General features: G+C 36.9%; 1 protein-coding gene across 3 annotated transcripts in view; it reads right to left on the bottom strand.

Annotated features, from left to right (window-relative positions):
* LOC117324794 (serine/threonine-protein phosphatase PP1-like) overlaps nt 1-13796 on the bottom strand; it is a 33692-nt gene that overhangs the window by 9062 nt on the left and 10834 nt on the right. For all 3 annotated transcript variants that reach the window (XM_033880632.1, XM_033880644.1, XM_033880636.1), the window contains exons 2-9: nt 13334-13451; nt 9641-9846; nt 8134-8241; nt 6227-6315; nt 3360-3430; nt 1616-1693; nt 1266-1379; nt 719-757 (exon numbers count right to left, since the gene is read on the bottom strand). In XM_033880632.1, the coding sequence (XP_033736523.1) occupies nt 719-757; nt 1266-1379; nt 1616-1693; nt 3360-3430; nt 6227-6315; nt 8134-8241; nt 9641-9846; nt 13334-13405 (777 nt within the window). In that variant the 5' untranslated portion in view covers nt 13406-13451. The remainder of the gene's footprint in view (nt 1-718; nt 758-1265; nt 1380-1615; nt 1694-3359; nt 3431-6226; nt 6316-8133; nt 8242-9640; nt 9847-13333; nt 13452-13796) is intronic.

Genomic DNA, 13796 nt, shown 5'->3' on the forward strand with positions numbered 1-13796 from the left:
GCTTATGCACCACGGCATAAGCTCACTTGCCCTTTGGGCAGGTGAGCTAACAAAGACAAGACTACAAGTATGTGCTTTCTAAAATAGAGTGGAGGACAACTGGAATTCACTACCATTACCCAAAGTTATTGCCCTACACTGAACACCTTCAAAATCGGGCCTGAACCAAACATGGAGATACCATGCATCCAGGGAAATTTGACCCAGAATGCTAATTGCTATAGAGCAGGAAGTGACCAAAAGACACAATACCAGTAAATTAAGTAGATATGTCAATAGTAGTCGAAAATATGCATGCCGTCAATAACAGTGAGTAGTGTAAGCCATACTAATAATCAATTACAATTCTTGGCAATTGTGGATGAAAGGGTATATGTACAATATACATGATGTGCTCTAGACAAAGTGAGAGACCAACAAACAGATGGACATCATATAGTGCAAACTATATATTTCTTCTTTGTTTTTCAATGAATGTCCAGAAGGGCATTTGACTGGATACTGGAACATGTTTGTCAACTAAAGTCCAGTTTATGAACCTTTGAGTGGCATTAAAGAATTTATACCTCATCATGTCATTACTCTCATGTTTACTAAATTTTATCAGATAGCATATTCCGTAATTAACTAAAGTTCAGTCAGCATTGGTCTGGATAACCTTTTGGTGATGCAATGTTAGACTAATGTCACTGTGAGCTTAATTGGTTATGACACTTACTTTTCTGTTGTTGAAGAACTCATATCCATCCTCTACTACCTATAAAAAATATCCTTAAAATATTAGATTAGAAGATTTCACCATTTTTTAAGTTTTAAAACAAATTGTAAAAAAAGAAATGATCACATAGATACTAAAAATATGGATAAAAATATGTCTTTTATAAATGGCAATTTGATAAGAGAGCTATACCTCAATAAGTTTGCTATAGTCGAACATGGTATATATTTTTAATTGAACAGTTGGTATGAATATTATAGCATATCAACATATTATATCATAAAAACGCATCATAATTTGTTAACAATACAAATCCTCTAGTGTGCCAACAAAGTTAAATTCTCATACTGTCTGTAAATATAGTAACTGACCTTGACTTTGAACCCTGAACACAAACTTGTTTTAGGTACATGTATTCTCTCATACTTGACCAATATATGAAGTCAGATCAACATTTGATCCCCCATCAAACATAATTTCAGACAAATATAAAGAAATAAATAGTTGAAATATTCATAATTTAACATGTTTCTTGAGTTTCTCTTACCTGATGACCTCTAGCTATAAGGGAGAAGTTGAATTTTTCCAAGAACTTGTCGACAACATCCCCTCCGAACGTGAAAGAAACACCTCTGTCATTCTCGCCCCAACCAGTTATATCCTGGAAAGCAATGTATATGAGCAAGCAAACATATTTACTTGTGAAGCTGATGTCAAACGAACTAAAGTTCTTGCATACTAAAAGTTCCATTGGCATAATCTGCAAACCACATCAGTCATACGCAATGTGCTACTGTAACAGTATATAGATTATTAACCACCATTTCTATAACAAAAGCTACCCCTGCCACCTATAAACAAAATGTTCCAGTAAATATATAAGTTATCTTTACTTACGTCATCTGGGTCTGACCACATCAAATCACAGATTAACCCAATGTCTGGCACATCACATGGTCTCTCAATGTTTCTTATCTGTAAAAAAAATACATCAAGTCTTTCATTAATGAAAGTGTCAATAGTGTTAATTTTTCACTGGGAATTTCACACCTGTATGTGTACTTCTTCAACATGTTTGTAAGGCCACAACATTTTTGCTGAATATATTTTAGTGGTTCATGTGTATGATTAAACTGTTTACTGTCGGGAGTTATCAAATGGTATGTAAATTACCTGAGCAAAGCTCGAAATGTGCCAAGGCGGTTACGGGCCAACATTGCATTGTCGAAATAAACAAAAAGCAAAGCAAAATCTGACGATGAAATGTGTCCGACACTTGGCAAAAAACAACTGCATATGCAGTTTTTTGACCACATTTTTCTGGAAACCTCGATTTTCTATTAATACTAACAGTGACCTTGACCTTTGACCTTTGAACCTGAAAAGCAATCCCGAGCAAGCACTTTTGGTAAGGAAGCACTGTGTGAAGTTTGAGTTTGATTGGCTGAAGGGAACTTGAGTTATTGCATGGAAACCATTGTGCAGACGACGACGCCGCTGACACCAACGATGCGGACGCCGACATAGTAATACCTATATGTCACCTTTTCAAGGCGACAAAAAAATCAGTTTCATCATAAAGCAGCAAAAATGATATGATTATTTTAAAGACAACACAAACAATGGGCTAGAGATAGATAATCATTAGCCTTTCAGCTATTGGGCGTAATTAAAGGTAGCATTTTCATTTCGATGCACAATTTAGCTGCCTTGACTTGAAAATTAAAATATGTTAATGAGATGGCCCATAAAAGCTAGGCAAAGTATACACATGGAGCACCATCAGTTTGTTACAAGCACTTCCAGGTGTAACCAAATACTTGGTTAAACAAATTAAACAATAAGACATCCTCACCATATCAATTCAGTGACTTAATTTAATGACCTTGTCTCATGATGGGTCTATTCATCATTTCCAAATGATGCTGATCTAGAGAAATTATATCTAGTCCTATAAAATGATACCTTGAAGGTGCATATCAGGACTTTTAACAATTCTGTTATCCATTGGAAAACAAGAGGGTTCCTACAGAATATAACAGAGAAACATCCATTAAGAATTCTCTGAGAAATTTAGATAATAAATTCATTTCTCTAAAAGACTTGACATTGAAGCTTGCCTGTCTTTCCACTCTAACTACAGCTCCCAATCTCAAACATTGTCCGAGTTTTGGATATACATTGTATATTGCTGCAGTAAATCGAACAAGCAATGTGTACTTTTTTTGTGAAAGAATTGCTGAAAACTAATACAGCTGGTTGTAATGTATGCTTTTTGTATAGTCTGTTAATGTGGGGCATTAAAATTACATTGGTAGCTTTCATTTTGTTTTCAAGTTCCTTTTTCTTGGAATAATAGCCTATCTGACAGCCATTTACATGCTTTGAATATGCTACCTACAAGTTCTTTGACCCACCCTTTTCCCTGATACACGTCAAGGTTCTTTGACCCACCCTTTTCCCTGTCCTTGATGTAAACAACTTGTCTCTTTGAAATATGGTTTGCATCTTATGGCCCATCTCATTAGCATATTTCAATCTTCTTATCCTAATATCCCAGCTCAGTCTACTGGCTGATACCTAAAGAATCCTCCTCATCTGTCAAACTAGCACTCAGATTAGGGGGATTCCCCTCACTCACCTGATCAAGGTTATCCATATCTGGAGACAAACCACCATGCATGCAGAATATTGTATTTTCTACAACAGCAGCTAAAAAGAGAAACTTAGGGATCAAAACTACAATTATATTTGATCTGTGTTTTTGAAAGTTTTAAAAGCAGAACTTCTACATTAGAATTAAAACCAGCATATATCATCAAATGCCATGGCAAATAAACACTGCATACTGATTTTCTTTCTTTCTTTTATTTTATTTTCTCAATGGCTATGGGGCAGGAACTATACAAAGTGTAGTACATTTCAAAACTGGCTCAAAGATTTTTGAGAAACCACACAAGTGAATCGTTAAAAAGTTATGGGCATGTAACAACAGGCAACAATTGACAGAAATCACACTGAAGTCATATGATAATTCATTTTGGATATCTAACGAGCAGCCTATTGAGTATTGGCCTTCATTATGTTCAGTCTTGTAATATTGGATGGATCAGCATCAGGGGAAGTAACCCTGATAACCAAAATAATGTAAACTTTGATAGAAAAAAATGTATTTTCATTTAAGCAAAGAATATAAGATATACAATGAAACATAATATAAACTAAAATTGTTTAGAGTGACTAATTATAATAGTTCTTATTATTTTAGTGAAGATATTTTCTCTCTACCATGTCATGTTATGCCGTGTGTTGGTGCAATTTAAACATTATGGTGTTGTCAAATGTTGTTGGTTGAACTTAACTTCGTCTTTGGTAATGTGTTTGTAGCTACTAACATCTGATTACAAAAAGAAGCAATGTGATGCTCATAAGCTTGAATAGAAAAGACAGTAAAACTGTCTTGAGATATTGTCCAGAAACTTGTGTTGTGAGTACCAAATGAAGACAGAACTGTACATGTAAACTGTCACATACAGTAGACAAGATGCCAATATAGGCCATGCCACCAAGTATTTCAGTGAATCTGCCCATCAGCCTTGGGGTCAGTTAGGGCCGACATGTGCATACCAATAAACAGTCATCCCATATGATACTGATAATTATAACCAAGTTAGAATTAATTCCAATAGGATATCAACAAATATCAGTCAAAAATGTGATTTCTCTATATAAACTAAAGTTCATCCCCTCCCCAGGGGCAGAGCGAGACCCCATGGTCATGAAATTCACAAATTTTGTTAAGTCCATCTGTGAAGAGCATTTGATTGTAGTCCTTAGCTGGGTCTTGAGAAGATTTTTGAATTTCAGTCAATTTGACCCTTTTTTGGCCCTGACCATCAGCCCCAGTGGTCAGTCAAGGCCAACATGTGCATACCAAAACCACAATCCCATACTAATCCTTACTAGATCAGAACTGATTCCAATAGAAATTCAAAAAACAACATCCAAAATGTGATTTCCATAATCTAAAGTAAAGCTTATTCCCTCCCTAGTGTTTTGAAATATACAATTTTTGGTAAAGCATCTTCAGACCTCTCCATTTATGAAGAGAATTTAATTCTACCTTATTTCAGTTTTAAGAAGGATTTTTGAGTTTTCAGTGAATTTGACCCTTTTTTGCCCCAACCACCTGGGGGTCAGTCAGCACCAACATGTGCATACCATCAAAAACTATCATCCCATAATGATAATTCTAACCAAGTGAGTGGGGAACCAGGAGACTCCAGGGTCATGGAATTGATAATTTTGGTAAAGCATCTTAAGACATTTCCATTTATGAAGATTATTTGATTCTGTCATATCAGAGTCTTGAGAAGATTTTTTTAGGCCTCTGGAGAGTTAAGGACCATATTACTCACAACTTTGGTTTACCTTTGGCCATGGAAAGTTTATACTGCAAAATTTCATTGAAAATTTAACCAGAGTTTCAGAGAAGAAGTCGAAAATGTGAATTGTACAGTTTACAGATACATGACTACCGATAAACGGCAATTAGATATGTTTTAAAGAAATATTTTTGCTAAGCTCCGTTTTTGGGGTCCACCCCTCTGTCTCAAGTGGTCAAACCAGCCTCATTCATGAGTGCCCTTCCCCAATGATGTTTCAGACAAAATTTGTTGAAATCTGCTTTGGTGTGAAGGAGAAGTTTAGCATTTTGATTGCAAAAGTTTACACACAGCACATGTGGAACAGTTCCCAAAACAGACTATAAGGTTTGGTTTGGTTTATTTTGTTTAACGTCCTATTAACAGCTAAGGTCATTTAAGGAAGGCCTCCCATGCGTGTGACATGCATGCGTGTCGTGAGTGTGTATGTGTGTTTTGGGAGGCTGCGGTATGTTCGTGTGAAGTCTCCTTGTGATAGGCCGGAACTTTTGCCGATTTAAAGTGTTACCTCACTGAAGCATACTGCCTAAGACACCCAGCAGCACACCCCACCCGGTCACATTATACTGACAACGGGCGAACCAGTCGTCCCACTCCAAATATGCTGAGCGCTAAGCAGGAGTAGCAACTACCATTTTTAAAGACTCTGGTATGTCTCGGCTAGGGGACAGAACCCAAAGCCTTCCTCTCAGCGGCAAACACTCAACTAAAGGCCAAAAGTGAGGCATTGTCAAGGGAGGCATTAGGAAGAAGAAAGTTGTTAAGAAAGAAGAGAAAAGATAAGATCCCAAATTTAGTCGCCTCTTACGCTCAACTAAAGGCCAAAAGTGAGGCATTGTCAAGGGAGACATTAGGAAGAAGAAAGTTGTTAAGAAAGAAGAGAAAAGATAAGATCCCAAATTTAGTCGCCTCTTACGATCATGCAATGGGGGCAGCAGGTACAATTCTGCCGCCCTACCTGCAGGGCAGAGACAGTATAACTATAAGGTCATACCAACCCATCAGATCAGATGACCTAAAGCATAGTACATCTTACCTAATGGTAAACCATAGTTCATCTTACCTAATGGTAAACAATTGAAACAGTCTGTAAATGTTTTCCATAACTTGATATTGTATCTTCTTTTACATTCATCATAAAATCCATAGATTCTGTGGGGAAAATGTGAAAATATGATAAGAGCTTGTATTATTTCTATATGAAATTTTAAGAAGCCTGTGCATGATTGAACTTGGAAAATTTTAAAGATTTCTATGGAAATGGATAATCATTTTTTTTTTATTTACTTGTATTCTCCTTCATTTTGGATAAATGACACTTTTTTCTCTAAGGAAAACAGGCTGCATAAGGCTGTACAACAGCAAATATATCACTAAGAGCATCCTTATTAATTATTTGATTATAACAAATATATATGTCATAATTACATTTACTCAATATATTTTACATAAAATTCAGATCATATTAAAGGTTTGAATATAAGCTGCAGGCTTTTAACAGTCTCAAGCCTTTCTTATGGAGAATTGTAAGAAGTTGAGAAAAAAATCAAAACAGGGGCTTAACTCCAAAAATATAAGAACAAAATATATATGCTTTCAATTTTCCATGTTTTATGAAAGCAAAGCAGGTGGTGTAATATGGTATGTTGTGAATTCTACAACCCTAAACACTTAACACTTCAAACACCAACACTCAAAACTCTTCTCTTATTATCAATTCACAATAAAACAACATATTTTTGTCAGAGGTTTCCTTGAGCTATGCTTTGCATAATAATTCTCTGCATAATAACCAACTACAAAATCAAAAGGTTTTTTGTCAGAGGGACTGGAAGCAAATTGGCAACCTTATTAAATTAGGTAAACACTGAAAGGGTCACAACCAGATTTTTCTTTGGGCAGAAGGACCTTTATTTCGAAAACTCATAACTAAAACAAGATGGCAGCCATGATGGCCATCTTGGATTTCTGCCTGCCCCGAAAAATAACAATTGGTCTGGACCATCTCAGGATCATTTCAGGTAAGTTTGAGCAGAATCCCACTGGTGGATCGTGTGAAGAAGTTTGAAATAACCCGGTAGGTGTTGTTCAGGAAAACTATGATTACCCAACCTGATGTTACAACTTACAAAATGGCAGCCAGCCATGGCTGGCATGTTAAAAATTTTATGAGGCCAAAAAATAACACATTGTTGGGTTCCCTTCCTTAACATCCTCACCAAACTCCAGCTCCCTGGCACCAGTGGAACTAGATAAGAAGTCTAAAATGTATTTTTCAAGATGGCTGCCATTTTGGCCATCTTGGATTTTGGACCGACTCGAAAAAATAACAACACTTGATCAGGACCATTTCAGGATAATTTCTGGTAAGTTTGAGCTGAATCCCACTAGTGGAATTTGAGAAGAAGTTTGAAATTAATAGGTGTTATTCAGGAAAACTATGACTGCGAAAACTATGATTGCGCAATCATATTACAAAATGGCCGATATCATGACCTAAAAATATATCATTCACATCCATGTATCCAGGCATCCATATGTGCAGTAAGCCTTAGTCTTCAAATCGATATACTTTTTCGATCGTGGGATCACTTTGGCAGCACAGGGTCGCATGACAAGTGTCAGGCTTTTGTCTGTTTTTACCACCAAGCGTAAATTTTGTGTCCGCTAAAGAGCAAAAATAAAGTAACTAACTTAAAAAAGGGGGGTAGAGCCAATGCCGGTCCTCAAGGTAAGTAAGATCCAATAGTAGTGGGTTTGCTGAAGAATGGATACCGTGAGGTATGCCGGGAGTCACTCAGTAGTTACAATAACAAAGACATCAGGAAGGAGTGTTTCTCAACATTCAACAGCTTCAAAACATATGTAAGCTTATAAACTTTTATTTCTTGCCGACTGGTTTCGCCAGTTACGGCTCGTCAGGGCAAAGATACAACAATTTCAACAGTAACTAACTTAATGTTGTCCTACCTGTTGATTGAGGCACATTCATGATTTCCTCTCAGCAAAAAGAAATTTTTCGGATATTTGATCTTGTATGCTAGGCATAGACAGATGGTTTCCAATGATCTCTTGCCTCTAGAAATATAACAAAAAGTTAAACTCATCAATCACTCAATTACAATAAAGCAAAATGCATGCAACCAATAAGCCATTGGTAATTATACATTTAAATATTTCAAATTGAATATTCCTATTGAAAGGGTTGCTATCCTGAAGAGTATTAAAAACATCTGTTTACTGCACTTGAGATTCCCTGTAATCAGTTGGTAGTTTCTTGGTTTTAATTGCAATTATGTAAAATTAATAAGGTATTCTCACTTTATCTTATCAGTAGGTTATATATTCTATCATTCAACACATTTTTAAAATGTTGTCATAATTTGTATGTTAACCCCCCCATTAAGTTTGATCAAATTTTACTGAATTCTGGCCTGTGATACTACTCCAAACAAAGTGATACTACTCCAAACATAGATAAGTAAGCTTTTAATGATATTAGTGGAGGAGTCAGCCCTGGTCTCCACAGCACTGCCTTTATGGGTGGATATGTTTAGATGTTTATACAGTTTCTGACTGGTGTCACCCAGTTGGATAATCAAAAAGTTACCTGCTTCCTTATTGCAGTGACTGTCCTTTGATCTAGTGGCTCTGCCTTTGTGAAAAAGGAGATTTATCCCATATAGCTACTAATGTTTTATAACTTATATGCCATGTGATAAACTTCGTAACAGTGTGTTGTTTTTGTTTCCACCGATAAACATTTTGTTTTGACATTACAAAGCTTAATTGGTCTGAATTGAAGGATAAATGAACTGACCAGAGATCAAGGTCACTGGATTAAAGTTTGTTTGTTGGGTTTATAGCCCTGTGAACGGCTAGGGTTATTTCAAGGTGGGTTCTCTTTGTAGTAGATAGTGGCTGCCTCACTGGATGTTGGGTCGACCCGAAAAATGACAACACTTGGTCAGGACTATCTCAGGATCTGATATCTTTCTGTTTTGTTTGGAAAGGTTATATAATGCCGATTTAGAGAACAATGAAAAATATACAAGAACAATGCAGAGAACATGGAAATATATTTCCATGTTCTCTGCATTGTCATTATATAACCTTTCCAAACAAAAGAGAAAGTTATCGGAAAGTTATCGGATCCTGAGATAGTCCTGATATTTATATATATATATATATATATATATATCATATTTATAAAGCCTATCAGGTTGCAAAGTAATTGGTTGAAAAATGTAGGACGTGAAATCCGGACAAAAAATCAAATACTGAAATAATCAAAGGGCTACAACTTTTGCAAAAAATAGTCAAACCAAAATTCTTTTCAGAGAAACACAACTTCAATTTATGATTATGATATACCAAGTTTCAAAGACAGACGCCATAATATCATAATATGTCAAATTTGACAAGTGTATAAAAACCAGAGGAATAATTCAGGTCTACTAATTCAACTTTAATTTACCTATCAACATAGTCTCCAAGGAATAGATAATTGGCCTCTCCAGGAAAACCATTTCTTTCAAAGTGTGAGATCAAGTCCTGGAACTGTCCATGTATATCTCCTACAATGGTGATTGGGGATTCTAGCTCTAGCAAGTTTGGCTGCTCCATGAATATTTCTCTGGACAGCTGGCACAGTTGTCTGATCTGAGACTCGGGCAGCTGGACCTAAACAATATTTGGTAAATCATCAATCAACATATTCTGTTTTACTTAGAACAAAAGTAATCAGTATCCTGCAAGAATAGCAGTCCCATAATTATCATTGTGCCCATGCAATCTAATTGAAATATAAATTGATAAATGGTTACCCGGTATTGTTAAGGGTTGGTTTGGTTTTGTGGTTGTTTTTTGTGGACATCACAATGAGTGATGGATGACTGCAAGTTTATCAATACCAGAATATGTTTGGGGCATCCAACTTTTGCTTTGTGAAGATCGATCGATTTGCAAATGAGTGACCCTTAATTTGGGAGAAATATCAAACATTTATTATAACAACAGATGGATATTGAAACAGCACATTGAATTAAAGAATGTGTACTTCACCTCTAGGACTGATATCAAATTATATGGAAATTGCCAGGAAATGATCAAAGCATAATTCCTACATGTGAAAAAAAAAAGTTAATGAGTACTGTACTGCATGGTTTTTTGATTAGTTTGAACGTATGAAAAAAACTTTTTGTATTTACTATGCAAAACATGAATACTGTATTCATATACTGCAAAAATTAAAATGGCAAAATATTTGCACCCACCTGCAAAAACAAGAGGCACATGGGGCCTGTATCGCTCACCTGGTTGGATTTGACCAAATGTCAAAATAATGTTCATGTTCAATTTGTTAATACACATACTCTCTAAGGGACTGAAAGACCCTACAGATTATTTCTACAACCTAATTGTGTTTAAAGAAACTAAGTCCCTTAGGTTGGGGAAAGACCCTTGGGCCAATTTTTACATCAGAATTGTGTTTACTCCTTGATGTCCAGCGATGCTATACATAGTTATGGGATGGAGGGTCACAGTAACCATTTATGCAAAATCTGTTCCCCTTTCACCAAGGATGTTTCTGACCAAATTGGGTTCAAATCCATTAAAAAATCCCCTATTTGGCCCCACCCTTCAGGCCCCTTGGGGGTCAGAGTCAATATTTACATAAACTCTCTTTCCCCCTTCCCCCAAGGATATTCCAGACCAAATTTGGTTCAAATCCATTCATAACTTTATGATAAATAGCGATTCAAAGGATAAACCCCTATTTTCCCTATTGGGCCCCGCCCCTAATGCCCCTGGGGGTTCAGAGTAAAAATTTATACAAACTCAGTTCCCCTTCTCCCAAGGATGTTCCTCACCAAATCTAGTTAAAATCCATTAAAAACTTTATGACTAGTAGCAATTTAAAGACTAATCTCTATTTCCCCTATTTGGCCCCGCCCCTCAGGCCCCTGGTGGTTCAGAGTAAAACTTTATACAAACTCTGTTCCCCTTCTCCCAAGGATGTTCCTGACCAAATTTGGTTCAAATTCATTCATAACTTTATGACTAGTAGCAATTTAAAGGATTAACCCTATTTCCCCTATTTGGCCCCGCCCCTCAGGCCCCTGGGAGTTCAGAGCAAAAAATTATACAAACTATGTTCCCCTTCCCCCAAGGATGTTCCTCACCAAATCTAGTTAAAATCCATTCAAAACTTTATGACTAGTAGCAATTTAAAGACTAATCTCTATTTCCCATGTTTAGCCCCACCCCTCAGGCCCCTGGGGGTTCAGAGTAAAAAAGTATGCAAACTCTGTTCCCCTTCTCCCAAGGATGTTCCTCACCAAATCTAGTTAAAATCCATTAAAAACTTTATGACTAGTAGCGATTTAAAGGATTAACCCTATTTCCCCTATTTGGCCCCGCCCCTCAGGCCCCTGGGAGTTCAGAGTAAAAATTTATGCAAACTCTGTTCCCCTTCTCCCAAGGATGTTCCTCACCAAATCTAGTTAAAATCCATTAAAAACTTTATGACTAGTAGCGATTTAAAGGATTAACCCTATTTCCCCTATTTGGCCCCGCCCCTCAGGCCCCTGGGAGTTCAGAGCAAAAAATTATACAAACTATGTTCCCCTTCCCCCAAGGATGTTCCTCACCAAATCTAGTTAAAATCCATTCAAAACTTTATGACTAGTAGCGATTTAAAGTCTAATCTCTATTTCCCATGTTTAGCCCCACCCCTCAGGCCCCTGGGGGTTCAGAGTAAAAAGTTATGCAAACTCTGTTCCCCTTCTCCCAAGGATGTTCCTCACCAAATCTAGTTAAAATCCATTAAAAACTTTATGACTAGTAGCAATTTAAAGACTAATCTCTATTTCCCCTATTTGGCCCCGCCCCTCAGGCCCCTGGGGGTTCAGAGTAAAAATTTATACAAACTCTGTTCCCCTTCTCCCAAGGATGTTCCTCACCAAATTTGGTTAAAATTCATTCATAACTTTATGACTAGTAGCAATTTAAAGGATTAACCCTATTTCCCCTATTTGGCCCCGCCCCTCAGGCCCCTGGGGGTTCAGAGTAAAAATTTATACAAGCTCTGTTCCCCTTTCCCCAAGGATGTTCCTCACCAAATCTAGTTAAAATCTATTAAAAACTTTATGACTAGTAGCGATTTAAAGACTTATCTCTATTTCCCCTATTTGGCCCCGCCCCTCAGGCCCCTGGGGGTTCAGAGTAAAAATTTATACAAACTCTGTTCCCCTTCTCCCAAGGATGTTCCTCCCCTTCTCCCAAGGATGTTCCTGACCAAATTTGGTTCAAATTCATTCATAACTTTATGACTAGTTGCGATTTAAAGGATTAACCCTATTTCCCCTATTTGGCCCCGCCCCTCAGGCCCCTGGGGGTTCAGAGTAAAAATTTATACAAACTCTGTTCCCCTTCTCCCAAGGATGTTCCTCACCAAATTTGGTTCAAATTCATTCATAACTTTATGACTAGTAGCAATTTAAAGGATTAACCCTATTTCCCTTATTTGGCCCCGCCCCTCAGGCCCCTGGTGGTTCAGAGTAAAAATTTATACAAACTCTATTCCCCTTTCCCCAAGGATGTTCCTCCCCTTCTCCCAAGGATGTTCCTGACCAAATTTGGTTCAAATTCATTCATAACTTTATGACTAGTTGCGATTTAAAGGATTAACCCTATTTCCCCTATTTGGCCCCGCCCCTTAGGCCCCTGGGGTTCAGAGTAAAAATTTATACAAAGTCTGTTCCACTTCCCCCAAGGATGTTCCTGACCAAATTTGGTGAAAATCCATTCATCACTTTATGACTAGTAGTAATTTAAAGGAATTAACTCTATTTCCCCTATTGGGCCCCGCCCCTTTGGCCCCTCCGGGGTCAGAGCCACCATTTATGCAAAATTCATTTCCCTTCCCCAAAGGATGTTTCTGACCAAATTGGGTTCAAATCCATTCCTAACTTTATGACAAGTAGCGATTTAAAAAAAATGGTGACGGAGGCCGGATGCCGGACGACGGACGCTGCACCATGGCATAAGCTCACCGGCCCTTCAGGCAAGGTGACCTAATAATCAGACAACATCTGGTATTTGGACCTTGTTCTTGGGTTATTGTTGTTTTTCAAGATGGATGAATGATTAATATGACAACACATACCTGTTTTCCTGGTGCATCTTGGTATGTTAGCAGCTGATAGATAATCTTGTCTAGGTCCAAATTTTTGGTCATTTTGTCAGTACTGTTGCATGTGTCAAAATATCAGGAGCAATTGAATCTGAAAATTGAGAAGAAAGATACAGTGACATTTATATTATACCAAGTTGTACATCAAGTTGACAAATTCTCAAGTTTCTCAAGGAAAAAAATAAGATAAATAATAATCTATTATGTACTCAAAAGTTGTATAACTATTAAATATAATCTGATACAATTTACATACAGTTAGAGTTTGTCAGCAGAATGATTAGTAGTTCTAGCAAAAGTGTTCATATCTTTTATCAATCAATCAAATGTTATGCTATATTAATATATATATAGCACAATGTATGCACTATGTGTTGGTGATCCGAAAATATTGATTTGAATTTCCTGTCGTAGTTGTACTCGATGAATATTTGTA

Source organism: Pecten maximus, chromosome 1, assembly GCF_902652985.1.
Source record: "Pecten maximus chromosome 1, xPecMax1.1, whole genome shotgun sequence".
Lineage (NCBI taxonomy): Eukaryota > Metazoa > Mollusca > Bivalvia > Pectinida > Pectinidae > Pecten > Pecten maximus.